Source organism: Helicoverpa zea, chromosome 1 (genome assembly GCF_022581195.2).
Source record: "Helicoverpa zea isolate HzStark_Cry1AcR chromosome 1, ilHelZeax1.1, whole genome shotgun sequence".
Taxonomy (NCBI): domain Eukaryota; kingdom Metazoa; phylum Arthropoda; class Insecta; order Lepidoptera; family Noctuidae; genus Helicoverpa; species Helicoverpa zea.
The window spans coordinates 11,109,260-11,129,630 of NC_061452.1; the positions used below are offsets into that span (position 1 = coordinate 11,109,260).

Sequence of the window (20,371 nt, forward strand, 5' to 3'; positions counted from 1 at the left end):
TTCTTAAAGATGATTAGTACGCAAATATCCATCTTGCATATAAAACTTTTCAGGCGCTCAGCTTTTGCGAGTAAAGACGTATTTTGACTGATTTGCAAAAGACTCCAGCGAAGAACATTTTTATGGTATCTCTTAAGACGAAACGGGGTCTTAAAAAGATCCAAAAAAGCTATAGAATATTAACAACAGTAGGTACTTTATCATACCTTTAGGTACCTTTTTTCCAGTGACTAAAGTTTTAATATAATCAAGGCATCATTGTTCTATTGTTATCTGCTAAAATGTGTGGATCATCGAAGGCACACAATCACCGTCTAATCAGAGATAACAGAGTCGGTTCACAGTCAGGGCCCGACACGCTCGCTCGACACTCTCGATAATATTACTCTTATATTAAATAGTGCTTGCAAAAATGGGGGGAAGCGTGAAAAAGTATTTCAAAAAGGAGTGCCAACTTCGAATGTGTTCGTTGGACTATGAAGATCCGTCAGATTTCTGTATAAGTTGTTGGCAAAGGAACCGGTCCGTATGGCCTTTATTATTGATCAGGGCTTTAATTATGATAGGCTGTGTGGGTACTGTGATTTCCTCGTTAGTGATCATGGGATCCGACATGGGCGCAGGCCACTGGTTCATTTTCATGACACATTGGGGTTTAATTGTAAATACTGTGGCATCCATACTGGCGTTCAGTGTCTCTCTTGCAGAGCTCATCAAAGGAGAAGGTAAGTCTAAAGTCTTTATTACGATTCCAAGCCGTTTTCTAGATTCGCAGACATGCAAGGCCATTTCGAGGTCTTAACTATAAAGTATGTAAATAAAAGAAGTCTGAGCCTAGAACAGGAAAAAAATCGGAGGAAATCATAAAGCAAAGTGCAAACTAATAAATTCCCTCAATTTTTGTCTGCAAAAACATTTGAACCGTTTTGTAGATAGTCAGAGTATTAAAAACCTAAATAATTTTCTGGTCAAACCCTACCAAACTTTACAATGACTATGTTTACATTGTACAAATGATTCAAAGACTAACCTTTCTCACCCGCTTTCCGAGGGACCTATATCCCAAGCCCAGATAAAAATTAGCCTATAATTAGAATTGCCAAGTTTCATCAAAATATATTCGGAGCTTTTGCGTGCAAAACAAACATCATACATCCATGCATCCTTATAAACTTTCGCATTTATAATGCTAGTAGGTTAATGTTAGAATTTACTATGGCAAACTGAATGTTTGACTAAGAATATAGAAATAAATAATCATCCAGTTGTAATCATCACTGTTAAAGCGAATTTGGAAGAATCATATTTCGAAGATATCTTTGATGGTATTTCCTAGTGACTCTTTATACATTTCTCAAAATCTAATTACCTATACCTAGGTATCTTCGTCACCAATACAAAATTAAAATTAGCTGAGCAACAGTTCACGTATTTACATAATTACTACCGCAATTTTTATGATGATTCATACAAGTTGATAATTTTTGGCATATTTCTAAACATTAAATATTACGCGGATTATTAAATGAGCCGATAATGTACAATTAATCAAAGTTCATTATGACTAATGACTATTGATCAAGCGCAGTATGCAATAACCGCCGGTGTCATATGATATGTCATATAGGTATTGTTCAGCTTATTGTGTGGTGGTCTGAATGCCTCTAGGTATCAGGATCACAGAAATATTTTTCAAAGACGAGCTAATGCTAATATTGCATTGGCCGTCGTACTTATAAGGATTTATATCCGTAAAAATATTTACTTTGAGATATCGTACCACTTATGTGCATGCTCTTGAGCTTAGTTCAAGTTATGCCAAACGTCCTCTGTTCAAAATTTTAAAAAGTCTCATTAATTTATGAATTTTACTGTTTATATTAGATACTTAGGTTTAAATTACTCACAAAACCCTGTAACTTAATTGAACTTATTGTTATTACATATATACATTTGTATTTACCTGACAGTTAATTATATCTATCGCGGAACACTAGGAACTGTGAAAATACGTTGATAAGTTTGATTATATACGTTATCGCATACTCACACAATCCAAAAATTGTATCATAGGCGATTAACAACACAAATACCTTTATCTTAGATGTCCTATTTTTGAATAAAGGTAATATTAAGTTCTAATGGTGGACCATGAAAAAGTTATAAATTCTTCTTAGCCTTTCTACTACTACTGATACTCAACCCGTATTGCCATTCTTAAGCTTTAATGCTCTTCTTCTGTCTTCCTTGTTCCCAATTTTATTTGGAGTCGGCTCATTAAGTTTTCCGCTCCCATTTCTCTCTCTCTCAGTCTTTATACCAACATTCGCTCCCTTATTAATCATGACATCTTTTCCATCTTTTTCGATCTTCCTCTCCATCTATCATCTTTTCTGTTATTGGTGATTGCTACTTTTAGACTCTATAATGACATCATTCCTCACTTTATCCATTCCTAAGCTTTGATATATCGGGTGTGTCGTTCACAATCACATTAAATCATATCACATATACTTTATGATACTCTATGGCGAATTGTAAAAAAAATAACCTAATCCATTCAGTGGTTTAACCACAGGAGTCATTTTTCGTTATTATAATTTACAACATCATGTGTAAAGCAGAGATAAAATTAGGAGTATCGTATGTTTTGATCAGTTGACAGCTGTCAGTTTTCAAGGGAGAATTTCAGTTGTTTGTAATGACTGACTTTTATATGGTGTTCTAATTTTTGCACATTTTTATTCCATTTACTTTGTTTGAAAAAATCATTTTTTTTATTTTTACGTATTTTTCTTTTATCTTTGTGTTTATCGACACATATTAACCAGTATATTAACGCATTTCATTTAATGTGATTATGAACGACACACCCGATATGTATGTAATTCAATTTCTCATTCGTAATAATAATTTCAGATTCGACGCCACCGACGCTCGTGAAGTGTTACTGGCTGTGTTACAACACCGCTATCACTATAGCCTTCTTCATCACGATATTCTACTGGTCCTTGCTCACCGATGTTGGTAAGTCAATTCCAATATTCATACGCTTACGCTGACGAAGTATTTGAATAAGACACTCGACCGGAAGACGTTTGAATCCTTGCACGTTTGTTTGTATATCTTTAACCGAGGAACTTTTTTGTCCCAAAAAGAAAAATGTGAGCATGTGAGCACATACTTCTCTCGTCTTACGACATTGCTGCCGTGAATTTGTTTTTACTGAATCCTCCTTTGTCTACCATTTCAGTGGAAGGTGACTACGCCCTGAATAAAGTGCTGGACGTGTTCATCCACGGCATCAACTCGGTGCTGATGTTCTTCCTCCTGGCGACGTCACGCCACCCCCACAGGCTGATGCACTTCTACATCCCGGTGCTGTTCGGTATCATCTACATGATCTTCAGTATTATCTACTACTTCGCCGGAGGACTGAGTCCGTGAGTATATTTAAGACGTTTATTTTTGGGCTCCGACTAAAAGACGTTGCTATGGAATACATATTTTTAAATTCATTTTATCAGGTCTTGTAAAATTCATTTTGGGATATTATACTCTATTAAACCAAGATTTAAATCAACATTATTCGCAACCCTTTGGCCATAGCAGACTATACTTAACTCACATTCTGACCCTTCAATTTAAAACTAAAATTGTATTTGTTCTGTCCAGATTCGGCACAAATTGGATATACCCGATGCTGGACTGGTCGAAACCCGGTGAGACTGTGTTAATGATCGTGGGAACAGCTATACTGATCATTGTGATACACATGATCGTTACCGCCATGACCGTGGGCCGGGACGCCCTCACCAAGAAGTATAGAGACACCACGGTTATACCCATATCCAACGGCCAAAGTACTGGGATGTCCAGCAATTACTTAAGATAGACAATAAGCTGTTAGAAGTCAAGCCTGGACCTTACACAAAGGCAAACCAAGTGTTGCAAACAATCCTGCATCTGGAATAATATGAGATTAATAAATGAATGTAGCGTTTTTGGACGACTTAGTTTCAAAAATAAATAAATTGACATGACATAATACACTCATCACTAGCTTGAGTTAGTAATGTTGTTGGTTTGTGCTACTTAATAGCTTTAAGAAGGCATTTGTATATACTGCCGCCGAAATAAATGATTGAATGGCTTTGTTTATTTTCTTCCCGACTATTCCTAGAAATAAGGCCCTTACTAACTAAAAAACATTACAGAGCCATCAGAATTTTTCGTCAGTTATGAAACAACTGAAAATATCTTCTTTCCTTCAGTACGAACAAAAAACCCACCTACTCTTATGGGATGTCCCGGACAAGTATGTCTTTCTGTAAAATTAAATCAGTCACCTAAATTCGATTGCTTAAAGTTAGTTGGTTTTTCATGGGGTTTTTTACACCAGGAAGGAAAAATCAAACTGTATCAATTATTGCTTATCTGGAGGAAAGTCTTAGAGGTCAAATGCCCTTCTATTCAATTTCAATTTTCAATTCAATGTTAGTCATACGTTTGCAACTAAATGTTCGGTTCACACCCAAATTATACACGCTTAAATCAGTGATCGTACGTACTAAGATAACGTGTATTTTGGCACCGCATTTAGATAATGTTAGTGAGTCATCGATAACCAACTTCACGGTATCGATTATCAGTTCCGTCTTATCGATAGGTTTGGCAGCGCCGTGAAACTGTTACTACAACAACACCAAAATGAGTGGCATAAAGACTTATTTTAGACAAGAGGTGAAGACTAGTATGCTCACTTTGGAGCATCATAAGCCGACTGACTTCTATCTGAGTTGTTGGCAGACGACGCGGTCGGCCGTGCCGCTTCTAATTTGGCGGGCACTGCTGTTCCTCACATCGATAGGAATAGTGCTATCGTCAATAATAATATACATTTTGAATGGTAAAGTGGCGTACTGGTTCATTTACCTGACGCATTGGGGCCTGACGAGCATCCTCCTTGTGACTGGATTCGCTACTTTGGTGTCAGCACGCTGTTACCTCTACGGACCAATAAGTAAGTAAGTTTTATGTCTCACTATCCTAATACTCCTATTGCTCTTTAATGTTACATTAATTTAGTTTCGTAGCCCGTAAGAATGTTACATAATAAGGATCATAGGTACCTGTGTGTTAAAATTTATCAATATATAGTATGTGTGTAAAATTATCTCCAAGTTTTCTGTTATCAGACTAGAATTTGTGCGTAATCATACTGTGGTGCAGGTGGGCAATGGCCTACTTGGTTTGCCTTATTTTAGAATCAAAGTAACCATATTATAACAATCACTTGTTCAAGGATCTATTTGTATCCGAAGTTCAATTTAACTCCGATGTCATTGATCCCGGTAGCGGTGGACCTGTCTCGAAAGTAGTACTTAAAATAGTAGCACTTAAAATTATTGACAACAAAAAATACGCTATTGGACTACTATTAGACATGACCAAAGCTTATGATAAAGTACAATTTGATATATTATTAAATAAACTCTACAACATAGGTATCCGTGGAAAAAGTTATGACTGGTTTACATTACAAAGTGACAAGCATCGTCGTAAGTAAGGGACAGTATTGAGTTTTTTTTTGCAATTACTGGTCGTAGGAAAACCATGATTCAAGGAATCAAAATTAAATAAATACAAAATTTATCCTTTACTCGTAAATGTATGCTGTAAATGCATAGCTGGGCGCTACGAGATTGTCTGGTTTCTTGTTATAACGCCTATGCGAATTGATAATTATCTTCAATGGTATAATTTGCCTATAAAATGCTTCAGGCACCGAGTTCCAGTTGCCATGGTACGTGAAGATCTACTGGGCGCTGTTCAACATCGCCGTGCCCATTGCCTTCATGATTACCATATTCTACTGGACTGTACTTTACGAAGGTGAGACGATTTTGATCAAAAATAATTTCTTAACTTCAGCTAGGTGCGTTGACGTCCAAGTATTTCTTTAAGCAAAACCCGATAGTGTGCTTTGCTATATTTTTCTTAGTTCATCAAAAATTTCATTTCTGGGGCAAAATCTTTCCAATGAAACAAAATACTGAGCTAAGAATAGGCCAGTCTTCTTGCAGTAATAAGTCATATTGTTTGTACCTATCTATTCTTCTCTTCCTTTCATTTGTCGTACCGTCGAACGGTTAAAAGCTTCCTTTACATATGATATTTCAGTAATCTGTCAGTAATTCATACAGTAGGTACAGTAAACTTAACATCCCCAACACATTACTTCCAGCTGGCATCGAAGAAGAGCTGAACCACGGCTTAGACGTAGCTGTGCACGGGCTGAACTCGTTGGTGGTGCTGTGTCTGCTCATCAGCAGTGCGCACCCTGGCCGTCTGCTGCACATCTACCTTCCTCTCGTCTTTGGCACCGTGTATATGTTGTTCAGCGTCATCTACCACTTCGCTGGTGGTACAGACCAGTAAGTACTCTTTTAATAATCCTAGCTGTAACCTACTCGTAGCTTGGCGAAAACTTTATTACCTTTCTGCATTAGGATATTTGTTAAGTTTAATAATATTACAAAAACAACGTGTTTGTGTGTAACATTTGGTATTTAAAGACATAAAGGTACCTAACGATGTGTTCTCGGAATTGATTGCCAGTGTGGAATTTTTGTCTCACAAGTTATTTCTTCCGAGAACATGCCAGACATGACGTTAACTTACAAAAGCCGATTTAATTTACCAAGATGTATTTCGTGCTTAAACACATCGTCTAAAAGCCAGTTAGTCTAACGCACAACCTCAGTCGGATAGATAACTATCTTATTAATTTCTTTAAAGTACCTAGTTTTTATGTAACATCCTCTCGGTTTTACTAAATACGTCAAAACTGGTTCCAAATGAACTTTCCTGCGATGTTTATAGAAACAATATTTCAAAGATTCATACAGTTCGGATCATTCAAAAGTGTATGCAGTGCATCTTTAGTATTGTTTGACCATCGTTAGAATAGAAACACAGTACCATCATATAAAGGCTTCCTTTATTTTGCAATAAAAAATCATAATTATAATGGATGTTATGTGATTAATATCAGATGCGAATGAAATTGTGAAGTGATGCGAACCCTTCCATTAGAAAAAAATGTAAATGCACATAAAGTAGAAAGAATAGCGGATCAACTGCATACAAGCTCGACAAGAATTCCAATTATATGGAATTTTATTATTAAAATAAAACTATGTTTGTTAAGTTTTCTCACAGATCACCTCATTCGATGAACATGGAATCAAAACAGTTAACATCCATTCATGATTATGTTTTGTTTACCTAACCGTGATTCTTTTACTGCAATGGTTTATAATATGCAAGAGCTCTTTGAAACATAACTTTCATATCACATAATACTTCTTTTGTGTTTCAAGATTACACCTTATATGCAGCGCTTAGAATACTTAAACTAAAGCTCGTGCAAGTCCTGCATATTTTGTAACTATTAAATATTTAATGACTAATGTCAATAACTAACTATTGGTAATTGTTTTCGATGAGGCAATAAACTATAGTTCGGCCATTCAGAGAATGCGTTCCTGACACGTCGCGATTGAACTGACGACGTAACTTTGCAATGGCGTTGCAGTTACGATAAAAATATTTTTGCTGGTTGTTTACCGTTTTAACAATTGAGGAGCATTAAAACAACATTATTATATCAATAATCAATGAATGTTATTACGTCGTCAGTTCAATCGCGACGTGTCAGGAACGCATTCTCTGAATGGCCGAACTATAATACATTTTATTGTTGGATTGTTTCTAAGTTCCCAATACTTGTTTTTATCAATTAGACACCTATTGAAGCCGCCTCGTAAAGAATGATAAAACACGACTTACTATCACCAAGTCTACCTTAGAAAAATTAAGCAATAACTTTATTAACAAACCTCCATTCGTTTATGTAGAACCTTTTTCGTATTTCTGTATATATACAATCAAAGTTCTGTATATAAATATAATATCAATAACCTTCGCTGCGATTAGGAGTTTTTACCGAACATGCAAGGAAACACGTGTAATAATTTGTTTGTACCTGCTTGAATTAGTAGGTATTGATGCCAAGGGCGGTTATTTACATCCCAGACCATTCATAAGTATTTAGTATTTTTATAACAAGCGTACAAAGTAACACATACGATGTTAATATGCAGCATCAATAAGCTTGGTCATATGCATCACGATTTTTAGAACCTTAATATTTCATAAAAATATCAATCTTCGAGACATATAAGATCTTAAAACATTTAAGTAATTTACGCGACATACTTTAAGAATGCTTAGCATAGAGAAAATGAGTAAAAGTAGTTGTAACTCTTGGAGTACCTCAAGGAGCTAATGTAGGGCCTTTATATTTTTTTACTCTTCTTAAGACGTAAAAACGATTTGTTTCAGGAAAGGTAACGCCTACATCTACCCTGTGGTGAACTGGTCTGCGCCGGGCACAACAATTCTGGTTGTTTTGGTCACCGGTCTACTTTTGGTTGCTTTGCATCTGCTGACCCTGGGGTTAACGGTGGCTCGTGACTTGGTGGCTAAGCGATGCGTGCATCATGCTGTCACTGTGCATGTTGACGAGGGCATGCCATTACGACAGCCTGGGAGAATAAACGCATAAAGGAAGAAATCAAGCCTGTACCGATGGAGTATTAGGACGACTACCCATGTCGCTATAATCGCGAGAGTCGTTTCAAAAATATCCGTCTCTATTTCTGATTGATATTGTTATAGTTTATCTGGAATTCCATTAACGTCATTTATGTTTTTCTAAGTGGAATTCTATATTTCCCCAGTGGCTATGAAGCCCATGTTTAATGTATGGGATGGGAGTTATAATAAAATGCAGCAATATTTATGTTAAGGTATTCACGCAATGTGTTAGCGTTACATGATCATTAAAGAAGCTATGTATTTATTTAATTTATTTGTTCTGGTTTATTGTGTAGTGAAAGAATTAGATATCAAGTGAGTGCTGATGTGTTTAGATTGTTCTTTTTTGTACGATCAATATCTTATAGGACTTCTGTGAAGTAATTTTATGTGTGTGTGTTTAGTTTTATGAATCTTGCAACGATGACCTTTCAGTATAAAAAACTAAAGAGGACCTTTGAACCATAAAACTAGTTTTTCCACGTGCAGACTAGACACGCAACTATACATTATGTAATTATTGTTGCAATCAGTGAGGGACGAATGTGTGTTCGTCGACATGACATTTCTATTGATTCGATGTACCTACGAGTGTAATAACATAAACTGCACTTAACTTTGTTATTATTTATTGTAAACGAATACATAAAAATACACACATGTTTAAAAAAACACTTACGTTTTTATATTACCTACATCCTATTATTCCGATGAGGTCTTAATACCTAAGTATAGGTTCATATTACATTTGGTCTTAAGCTGTCCTTCAATTCATTTCAATTAGAGTTTTCTAATTAATGAATAAATAACCCACTTGTAGTTAACATTAAGTAAGTATTTGCTCACTGCATGAACTGAAGGCCAATTCTCTCTTCAAGCAAACTTGAGTACTAATTCTAGTTTCTTAGGCAAAACCTACGCATAAGTAGTAGGTACGTAGATTTATTTTGGCAAATATGTCCAAAGGAATGCGATTTGCCGCTTATGATATCCTTCGCTAATGGCTTCAAAATCCAGGCTGTCTTAACCAACTCTGACCTAATAATACGCGTGTTCAATATTCGACCTATTGATTTATCAGACACCTGTGTACCAAGTGTGTACTCTAAGCAAGTAGGTACATAACTTTTTTAGTCCCATTGTTTCAAAGAGTTTTTATGGTGAGGAGACCGTCAATGTCATTCAACATGTCTTATTGACGGTTCTGAAGCTCCGCAAAAAAACTCAGGAAGTTATAATTGAAATCTTATTAAAAATTCTGAACAATGACTAACGAATTTGATGCTCTTATATCGTAAGTACAAACAAACATATTTAAAAACAGATGACCTACAGACCAAAAACTCCTTAAGGAAAACCTAAAACAATTTACAAAATAAAAATACCAGAAGTCTCCAGTTTTCGATAAGTCCTATCATCAAAACCAGTTCCCTACATACGTTTTATTTGCATAAGAACTCAAGGTATAAAGCATAAAGTTTAACATAGTGATACAACCTACGTTTTGAAAGTTACATTATACTTAGCTGTTCTGTTATTATCATTATATAAATGAAGCGTATCATAGAGTCACTTCTGAGCATATCTATTCAGTTTGAAAACTTTTGCCAGCGGTTGCTTACTTGAACCTATGTTTAGTAGTCAAGCATATCATCATGACTGTGTTTTATACACTGCATAAATATTGGCCATGACGATAACAGTATAACTACAAACTACATAAATGATTCGTTAAGAATGGGCTTGTATAAAAAATCCGTATGGTTTTTCTGTCTTGTATACCTACCATCGCACGTTCGCGTTTTGATATTTTCAACTAAGTTGTTTGTAGTTCATCAATCAGCCACTGATTTATCATTATATACATAAACAAAATGATTATTTCTTCCAAATTTCAAACATCTGCGTCCAAGATGCAGGCCGCAACCCCCGCCCGGACGGACAAATCCGGGGAAACCCGGACGGATGGCAGCCCTAGTCACGAGAAAGGATCTTATATATATTTAGATATAGATAGATTGTCTTAAGTTGCAATAAGCTTAAAGGCAATAAGTTGTTACTTGGAATAACACCTGACATTTCCGTGAATGGAAAATCAGCAGAATTACACAGTTGCAGTCATTTATGATTCATTGATTGACCGTAGTCCGTACGTTTCGAAAGCTCCGAGAGACTATTGCATCGAGCTAAACGATGACTCTAGAATCTCTCAAGTTAATTACGTAAAGATGTACCTCTTAATACCAACTTAGTTTATAATCTGACACCATTAAAACTTTATTTATAGATAAAGTTCGTAAAAAAACGATGCACCAAATAAAAAAGGTGAACAGGTTTACAAGTGTCATCTATTTTTATCTTACTGGACACATTGGTCACTAACCTGAAGATAAGTAGGTAGGTACTACTTAAAATTATCAATCAGAGTAGGAACATTATCAAGCAATAGTTAGGTTTTTTTACAAAATTTCATTTCAAATGTAACGGTACGTAAACCATTGCATTACCTAACGAAATCATTTTTTTGAGACGGAATTATGAATCCACATACAAAAGTTTGATCGTACGACGTCGTTGACACAACACAACCCAGATTGAGTTTAGAAAACCAGTAATTACATAAGTGAGGTTATAGTTTACGCAAGTATACAAGCGGCGTAGCTCGCGCTCCGCTGTCTTTGCCGCCGCACCAGTCTACATCTGCGACTGCGACCCTGCGCGCCTGCGCTGCGCTCGCGCACCCGCTACGCAAACCGCGCCAAACTTCTCTACTTATTTCAAACTATAAAACTTCTAATAAAAAATTCCAACATGAAGTAAAAAGAAAAAAAAACGTTTAGTGTAATGTATTTCTCTCACTGGCCATTTAAGATTATCTAACATATTTACTCATTGTTTATTTGCTCTAATAAAAAGCTAAGTGCAAAAGAGCATAGGATTACATTATTTCCAAGATAGCGACGCATCGATAACGGCCCTGCTCACTCTCTTGAGACGGCACCGCATGGTTTTCAGTTGTGATACGGGCAACAAAATAGATATTATCAGAAGTGATTGAACTTATCTTGCAGTCTCCTACGTAGCGGCTGCGAAAACGGTTAAACGCCGGGAGATGTGTAGAACTGCACTATCATAAAAAGTGACTGTGTGCCAATTTAAGTGATCAAAAATGGTGAAATTTTATAGGAAGAGTGTGTCCCTTTCCGCCCTATGGGTGTCGACAAACGAAAGGGTAAGCGACTTCTACGCGTCGTCATGGCAACGGGGAGATTCTCCTATTCCGATGCTGGTTATCAGGCTGCTGCTGATGGGGGTGGCGCTGGCGATCCTCATCTGGTCGCTAGTTGAAGCTCCGAACCCTTACTGGCTGATCTACCTTACAAACTGGGGCCTCATGCTAGATGTTGGCATGTTTTTGTGTGCACTCGTAGTGTCTTTCTCAGTCCTTTGCAACAGGCCAAACGGTGAGTTTCTTTTCCACAATACATAATTTGTGTCTTTATTAGAACTTTACAACGAGGTTAAGGATGTGATCTTGAAAATGAGACAGTTTTTTTTACCAACTAAGATTGTCATTGCGTATAGGATGTTTTCTGTTTATACAATTCATATCCTCCTTCGGCTCTTGTTCCTATCGAGAATCGAATTTGAGACCAAGCTACTACCTGTGAAAATCGATGCGTTCGCGCGGTTCTTTTTTTTTTGTATAATAGTCACTCGTACCAACTTAAAGACTATCTTTATGAAACCAATTAAACAATCAGGTTTACAATCACCATTACAGAGAGACAAATTGGTCCTTTGAAAAAGGGCTTTTTTGTAATCTAAGTATCGTTCTATATAATCGTTGATAACTTAATTTTTCATTCACAAAACCCTATGATATGAGTTCATCTGTGTAGGTACATGAAAACTAGCAGACTTCGATAGCTCATTCATAAAATGCCTTAACATATGGGAAGCCCCAATCTCCTTAGCAAGTAAAACCACTCAATGACTTTGACCCAGTCTGATAGGCTCGATAATTTGCCTTACTACGAGTTTTGACGAACTCACGAACCTACACACATTAACTTGAGGAAAGTTCACTAGGTATTTCAATTATAATCAGCAATATATTTAAGTAATAATATTTCTAGTTCTAACCAGTTAACTAGTTCGTTTCTAGGAATCAAAACTTCTTAAAATGGTCAATTCGTGGAGTTCGGTACTACCCGGGTTAATAATAGCCCTTTTAGTATTTTACGCTTGAGTTCCACTTCGTTCCGAGTAGATATAAAAACAATACTAGGAATATAGCATTCAGGACCTAAAAGTGATGGTTTTGTATACGTATGTTCAGTGGTAATTATTTACTAATACATCCAAGTCCACGACGACACAACATCGAGAATAACGTTGGGCACATTTGAATTTGCGGAATTCCTAGAAAAAGCTACCTAGCTCAAGAACACCCTTAAAGATAGGTATACCTCTATATGATTTTCTAGAGCAGCGGTTCCCAAATGGGGTTCCGCGGAACCCTGAGGTTCCGTGACAGGCCCTCAGGGGTTCCGTGGAAAATTCAAGATTTCCATATAATTGTTTCACTTTTGACAATACTAAATTATTATTCATTTTCTACTAAATTGTTTTAAATATTGCATTCCAAAATTTCATTTAGGCACCATGTAGGTGGGTACCACTCGGGAGCGTAAGTACGAGTTCGCGACAAGTGGCGGGGGAAGGCCATGGCAGCAGATAATTTAATTCAGTTTTTTACAAATTGTAGATTAACTTAATAACTCCAGGTCTTCGGCAATCGGCAAAAATAGGTAGCGAGTCGGCCAAAAATCACCGCATTTTTTGGGGTTATTTCATCGCCAGGATTATACGATTTCATACATTTGACACGACGTGAAATGACACGGCATACGAGTATTTCTAGTGGCTATTTTTACCATGAATCAAAAAGTGACATTATTTCAAATTTTTGCACCTCCGCGAATTCGAAAATTTCGCGCTCGCTTCGCTCGCGACTCCATGTTACGCGTGATGCTTTTATGTTCGTTTAATTGCTCAGGTATCCAACACCGAAATTTCGCGCTTTTCCGTCGAGGTTTCCTTTGATGTTTATTTTTTATTCCTCTGTTTGGTTCAGAAAAAGCAATAGGTAGCGCTATCTTCGCTAGCTGCTTCTTATTCATTTGCATTTGCTTTTTTGTGTGGATATTGTACTTTTTGAGACCTTATTAATTTTCAGTGGTTTTGTTTGTTTGTACTTAAACTAAAAAAAATTCGCGCTCGCTTCGCTCGCGATCCCGGCTACCACTTAATGTCTTTCGTTTGCGTTTACTTTGTCAGTCTTCAAACTGAAAACTATTCAGATACCTAATACACAAAGTCAAGGGCGGCTAAATTGTTTTCTGGCCCGTGTGTGCAGATAGCCATGCTACGCCTGAATATACTGAATATGTCTCTAATCATATAACCATTTGGTGCGCTACCTCAGGCTACGAGCCGTACCTAAGTGTATTTACGTCTTTAGTTTACTTCTTACTTAAGCTTAGGTTCCGCCGAAAAATGGTGAAACGAAAAGGGTTCCGAAGCCAAAAGAATTCGGGAACCGCTGTTCTAGAGGACAGACGCCAGATTAAAGTATAATTAAACTAGGTAGGTACTTGGCCCAACTTATTTCCTTTTTAAGAAATCTTGATTCAATACCTTCATGGACTTACAACTTTACTTCCCGCTGCCCTTGAACTGAAAACCTGTTTTGCAAATAAATAACTTCTTTACCTTTACCACATGAAAGAAGTTGATGCAAGTATGTTATGTCTGCAACCAGTTGCAACTGCAGATATAGGATAGATAACATCCGCATACTATTTAACCATTAGCAACTTGATAAGTCTGCAAAACAAAGCAATTGTTCGCGTTACACGCAAACCCGTTCATTGTTTTCAAACTTCTAAATCAACATTCAATAAAGTTAATTTATAATAACGGTAATCTATTGTCACCGCAGTGATGAGATTGTAAATATTGACACACATAAAATGCAAAGATAGTTTTGATAAAATGTGATAAAAGAGATATTTAATCTATCCAGTGACTCATGCTGTTCCTATTGTTTTCGGCTAGAACTAGTAACTAAACAACCGGTAGGACCTGGCTGTCAACGTCGAAAATTAGATTAACTAGACTTTGTCGGCGTCGTTGTAAGCGCCTGTTTATTTGTGTCACATTAACCTTTTCCCAACGTCTCTCCTCTCGCGTCATTTGACAGTTAAGAGATAAACAATACATAAGATCAATTAAAGATAATGACATAAACAACATAATACGTGTAACGTTTTACGCTTATAAGATAAAAACAACTCTTAATTGGAAGCACTACATATTTTAACCGACTTCCCAAAAAAGAGCTCTGATGTTTGTATTTTTACGTACCTAATATATGTGTTATATGTTCATCGTTTTCCTATAGGGACTGATCTATACATAGACTGATATTTTTATAACAATTTTATCAGTAAACAATAATAGAATTTCTTATCACGAGTCGTCTTACACGGTTTTCTAACTCCATAAAGAATCTAGAGCGATTAAGATGTTATGGTGACATAAAAAGCGCTTAACATGAGCTACATTTATTGTCAGGTAGGTAAGTATCTACTTATTTATTTCAATTTACATAAATGTGTGATCGATGTCTGATGATAATATTTATTTAATTGTTCTAAGAATATATTTTATTGTTTGAAACATAAAAAAAACAATATACCTACATATGTATATACCCATACATTTTGCTCGATTTGTGTGATATGTATCTAATATTTTTACCATATAGTTTAATTGCACCCTAACGTCCCCAAACCACTACTCGTGGTTGTATCTTCATAATTTCAAAAGACTTTAACAAAATAGTTTCTCAATTCGAATGTGTCTATTTTCTACAAGTGACAATAATCTTACCATAATAAAACCAGTTGGTTATCTACTAAGCCAACAGACACACTTCATCGATGTCGTAATTTCCACTGTGTCGACGTCGGTGGGACGACCCCATACCTTCGCAACGTAGTGTTGTGACGCAACGATCAACTTCCATTAACATTCGCAAGCGATGTTATGCACCTCCGAGTTACCATGTCATACCTTGACCTTGTTGCTGAGGAATGTTCTAGAAACTCTTGCCAGGTGCTTTACAACCTGGTATTAAAAATTGTGAAAATGAAAATAAATTGCAGCCATCCTAAGGAAACCAATTGCAAACCTTTTCCAAAAGCCTTTTAAATTAGATTTTTTCACAACTAATATAACGCGTGGGAATGCTAGAGAATATACAAGACTTTCTGTTATGAAAAATTCAATACCAACCCTGTCTGCCAAAGAAATAAATTTCTGAAAGCCTTAAATCCCCCTAACCTAAACCTTCAGATAAATGTTGACATATACTAGGTATTGTACCTACTTATAACATGTAGATGATGTAGGTATAAAGTAGGTATTTAGGTACCTAATTATACAGACACAATGCATAAAACGCAATTCCTATAAAATGAAATAAATAAATACATAGGTAATAAGTAGCAATTAAGATTTATAACGTTTGCAACAACACACAACGTTCTGAGTAACAATAGATAATCAAATTAATCACCGCAAAGTCAATATGCATAGCCTATTTTATATATTTTTACGCCAGTAAACATAAATTCATGTTTTTTTCAAAACTTAGGTATATTACCTATAGCACTCTACAGTTCTCATCATGCATTTGGATGTTAACAGTTATTTTATCTTTTAATTATTGTTTCCTTAAGGGCCTTGCTTCCAGGAATCACAACGCACAAAATCTTAGACATAATTCAAATTTTAAGTTTTAAACCGTCGCTTGTAGATAAACATTGTATTTACTTTTACTACATCAAACGTTACATTTGTTTTCCCATCTCATTCATCATCTCAATAGTGTGAAACTGGTTTAATCTTCAAGTTCAGGCTAATTTGGTTTTTAATACATTTCCAGAGGAAAAGGAGCTACCGTGGTACGCGAGCTTGTACTGGGTGGTGTTCAACATAGCCGTGACACTGTCCATCATGATCACCACGCTGTATTGGGTGCTGTTATATAATCCAGGTATGTCACCTACATACGTTTTTTCATTACATGTACGTAAATGTCAGTACTGCGCCTGATCTCTTTCCGGTCGTGTCGGATTGCCGTCCGACCGGGCTATGAGAGTGATGGAATACCCAGTGAGTGCACCTGTGTCTGCGCAAATGCTTGTGCACTATAATATGTCCTGCATAGTTGGCTCATCTCCGTACATGAGAACATCCGCCGTAGCCCATAGGTAGGGCTGCCATCCGTCCGGGTTTCCCCGGATTTGTCCTCGTTTGGAGGCCGTCCGGGGGCCGTCCGGGCGGGGTTTCAAGAAGTGTCCGGGGAAAACCCGGACATTTTTCACAGGGCCGTCTTAACCTGTCTATGGTGCAGGGTATGCGAATAACCCGGGCGCCGCAGAGCGCCCACGCCAACGCCATACAGGCCTAGAGCTAGCAGATTTCAGAGGACGATCACTCGATTTGAGAGGATAAGAAGTCATAGGTACAGGTTTTCAATAACAATCGTTAAATCCACCAACCAAGCCAATTCCTAGCCTGCCCCGCCTTCATCAACTACGAGTGGAAAACATAATATACATGAGATTGCTTGCCTTGTATCGAAGTTTAACCTTGTAAAATTACAAATAGACAAGCATTTGCTGCAGAAGTCGAAGTGTCCCAAAACTCAAAAATTTTCGCGCCCGCTTCGCTCGCGGCTTCTTTTCTTGGCACAATTTTTTTTAAGATTCAAAAAATTTTGCGCTCGCTTCGCTTGCGGCTTCTTCACGTTGCGGATTTTTTTTATTATATTTAGTGACCCAAAACTCAAAAATTTTCGCGCTCGCTACGCTCGACTTAACTTCACTTTGTAGTTATTTCTATTTTTCAATTTTTTTGTCTAGCCTATCAAAAATGTAGCGCCGTTTTAAAGTCCTATTACTAACAAGAAGGTAACTTCCAGTTTCCATATGAGCTTTCTTATTTATGACCTTCGAAATACATTAAGTCACAATCTTTTAATACTAGGTACTACATGAGCTAGAGACGGCCCTGACTTTTCATGTAAGGAAGCACCTCATTGAATTTAACTATATGGTAATATTGAAAATTAGGTCTTGTTTTGTTTAAAAAAAAATCGGACTCGTCCGGGGAAAAAATGCGATTTACGGCAAATGTCCGGGTTTTTTTAAATGTTTGTCCGGGTTTTTCGAAATTCGAAATGGCAGCCCTACCCATAGGTAATCGGCTAAGAGGACATCATCATCATCATTAAATATACTTAAATAGTTTTTGCACAACTCAATCCGTAAGTTCTTCTTCCTTATCTCGGCTACACTTTTCTTTCTACGTAGCGACTCACGCAATGTTCCCTGGCTACAAAAAGTTTAACGCGATCTATACCTACCTGAAAACACACTGTCGCTTACCAAGAGGTATCAGTGACAAGGTATTAATGTCATCGTTTCCTGTCGCCAGATGTAGGTACAATTAGATCTAATCGTATCAGAAAATTGACGAGTCTATTCGCTGTTAATTAGTGACCCATAGACTGCCTACCTGAGTAAATAATAGGTACTTTACGTAGGTACGAGTAGATATAATTCTCTCAAGCAGCAACTATCCTTAACGATCAATAGCTATACCTTTAGAATAAGAATGGACCTAACATTGAGCCCTGTGGGACGCCTAGATGAGTTCAAACCTTCGGCTCAAATAATTTACACATTGAAACTTATTTCCTTAGATTTTTTTTAAGATTTAGATCATTAGAGCAGGAAAAACATCTACAACATTTATTATTATAAAAAGTTCTTCGAAATCTAAATAGTAATGCCCCATTGTCATTCCAACACTGATATACAAGTAGTCAATGAGTAAATTCGAAGCTAACAATGATGACTGGTTCCAGAGTTCCGAGACGAGATGCCAGACCGCGCGTTCTGGCTGGACGTGTCAACGCACGGGATCACGTCATGCTTGATGATGGTGGAAGTACTAGTGTCACGGACTCCGGTGCGGTTCCTACATCTGTACCAGCCGCTCGGCATGGGCCTGTGGTATGCGGTGTTCTCCGCCATATACTACGCGGCTGGCGGGACAGATATGTGAGTATGCTGGCAATGGTTCACCTGGAGGCTGATAAATAGGTCTTAGAACAAAGTACAGACAATACAGAGCTTGATTTTGGAACAGTTGTTAAGAATTCATGATACCAGCCGTAAAAATATTATCACTTTTTGGAACCGTGCAACTAGTGTGATTTTTCTTAGGAGCCTGCAAAGGCCTACCTATCTATATCTACTAATATTATAAAGAGGAAAACTTTGTTTGTTTGGTTGTTATGGATAAACTCAAAAACTACTCGACCGATTTCAAGTAACATAGGCTATATTTTATCCCGGTGTGGGAAGTAGCTCCCACGGGACGCGGGTGAAACCGCGGGAAAACGGCTAGTTTGAAAAAAAAAACACTTGACTTCAGAAACCGGTTCATTCAGATTGCAAGCGCAATATAAGTAGTAAATAAAACTTCCAAGATGCTAAAAATATTAATTCATTCTTGATTGCTCTACTTAAATTATTAGGTAATCTTATTCTAATTGAATATTCAATTGTTGTTACAGAAACGGCAGCTCGTTCATATACGAAGTGTTAGACTGGTCTGAAGGCAGACGCACGAGCATCGTGGTGGCAGCTTCAATGGCCGGTCTCATAGTAGTGTATGCGTGCGTTTGGGGCATAGCTCTGTGCCGAGACAAGCTGTCCACGGTCCTAATAAGAACCACCAGCCACGACTTAGCCGCAGCCCCGCCTGATAGGCATACGAGAATCGTATGAATAACTTATTAAAAACGTTCAAGGAATTCGGATCGAAACCTCATTGAACGCGAACAACAATACTGCACCGAAGATTTGTCAACTTAGCTTTTTACAGCCTAGTCGGTTATTTTTCTAACGTCAACTGACGTAATTGGCCATCATAGTATCGATCAAATGTCTTGGCCTGTAACGACCTATCTCGTCTAATATTTATCGCTCGTAAATATTTACTTGCAGTTGATCTGATTGTGTTTTCTGAATTGAGTGAAGAAACATCAGATAACGTTATCATTTTGTTACGACTTACGCATTTTCATTATTTATTTTTCATATCCATGACGCGTTTTCGTTCAGTGAGCGTTTTCTGATATATATTTCAACACTTGTATAGTATGTCATAATGTATCTACATTATGATCAGTATTCAAAGGAAGCTCAACTATAGACTTTAAGTAGGTTAATACAAGACTACAAATGTAGTACAAAATACATTGGTTTCTTGTGGAAAAACTTAACAACCGAGAAGCCTATCAATCAGAAAATACTGGTTTACTTAATCTAGTTGTAAATGCTGATATACCCTTTCATTTAATTTTGTAAAAATAAATTATAAACTGAAGGGCTGTACCTATCGGTTAGACTTTAGAAACTTTCTGTATATTGTAGTATACATTAAAGTTTAATTAATTTTAATAATGTAAATATGTTATATAAGTATTATGCAAAATAAACTCGTTTGTGTGTGAAATGAGCCTTATATTCGATTTCATTTTCAAATCATAGGTGTAGAG

General features: G+C 36.8%; 3 protein-coding genes across 3 annotated transcripts; all 3 read left to right on the forward strand.

Annotated features, from left to right (window-relative positions):
• The first annotated feature begins 307 nt into the window (after window positions 1-307).
• LOC124634204 (protein rolling stone-like) lies at window positions 308-4,153 on the forward strand. Its single transcript, XM_047169640.1, has 4 exons — window positions 308-725; window positions 2,920-3,027; window positions 3,254-3,443; window positions 3,676-4,153. Exons 1-4 carry the CDS (start codon window positions 413-415, stop codon window positions 3,893-3,895), a joined length of 831 nt encoding a protein of 276 aa, XP_047025596.1. The 5' UTR covers window positions 308-412; the 3' UTR covers window positions 3,896-4,153.
• Window positions 4,154-4,664: 511 nt separating this feature from the next.
• Window positions 4,665-9,327, forward strand: LOC124634051 (protein rolling stone-like). Its single transcript, XM_047169460.1, has 4 exons — window positions 4,665-5,023; window positions 5,785-5,895; window positions 6,248-6,437; window positions 8,410-9,327. Exons 1-4 carry the CDS (start codon window positions 4,711-4,713, stop codon window positions 8,630-8,632), a joined length of 837 nt encoding a protein of 278 aa, XP_047025416.1. The 5' UTR covers window positions 4,665-4,710; the 3' UTR covers window positions 8,633-9,327.
• A 2,034-nt stretch (window positions 9,328-11,361) lies between these two features.
• On the forward strand, window positions 11,362-20,328 carry LOC124629502 (protein rolling stone-like). The gene is made up of 4 exons (XM_047162892.1): window positions 11,362-12,128; window positions 16,682-16,792; window positions 18,671-18,866; window positions 19,385-20,328. Exons 1-4 carry the CDS (start codon window positions 11,834-11,836, stop codon window positions 19,596-19,598), a joined length of 816 nt encoding a protein of 271 aa, XP_047018848.1. The 5' UTR covers window positions 11,362-11,833; the 3' UTR covers window positions 19,599-20,328.
• The last annotated feature ends 43 nt before the right edge of the window (window positions 20,329-20,371 follow it).

Coding starts and splice junctions, on each gene's coding strand:
- LOC124634204 (XM_047169640.1), top strand. CDS start 413: ATGGGGGGAAGCGTGAAAAAGTATTTCAAAAAGGAGTGCCAACTTCGA. Junction 726..2,919: donor AGAGCTCATCAAAGGAGAAG/GTAAGTCTAAAG, acceptor TAATAATTTCAG/ATTCGACGCCACCGACGCTC. Junction 3,028..3,253: donor GTCCTTGCTCACCGATGTTG/GTAAGTCAATTC, acceptor CTACCATTTCAG/TGGAAGGTGACTACGCCCTG.
- LOC124634051 (XM_047169460.1), top strand. CDS start 4,711: ATGAGTGGCATAAAGACTTATTTTAGACAAGAGGTGAAGACTAGTATG. Junction 5,024..5,784: donor TTACCTCTACGGACCAATAA/GTAAGTAAGTTT, acceptor AAAATGCTTCAG/GCACCGAGTTCCAGTTGCCA. Junction 5,896..6,247: donor CTGGACTGTACTTTACGAAG/GTGAGACGATTT, acceptor CATTACTTCCAG/CTGGCATCGAAGAAGAGCTG.
- LOC124629502 (XM_047162892.1), top strand. CDS start 11,834: ATGGTGAAATTTTATAGGAAGAGTGTGTCCCTTTCCGCCCTATGGGTG. Junction 12,129..16,681: donor CCTTTGCAACAGGCCAAACG/GTGAGTTTCTTT, acceptor ATACATTTCCAG/AGGAAAAGGAGCTACCGTGG. Junction 18,867..19,384: donor GCGGCTGGCGGGACAGATAT/GTGAGTATGCTG, acceptor TTGTTGTTACAG/AAACGGCAGCTCGTTCATAT.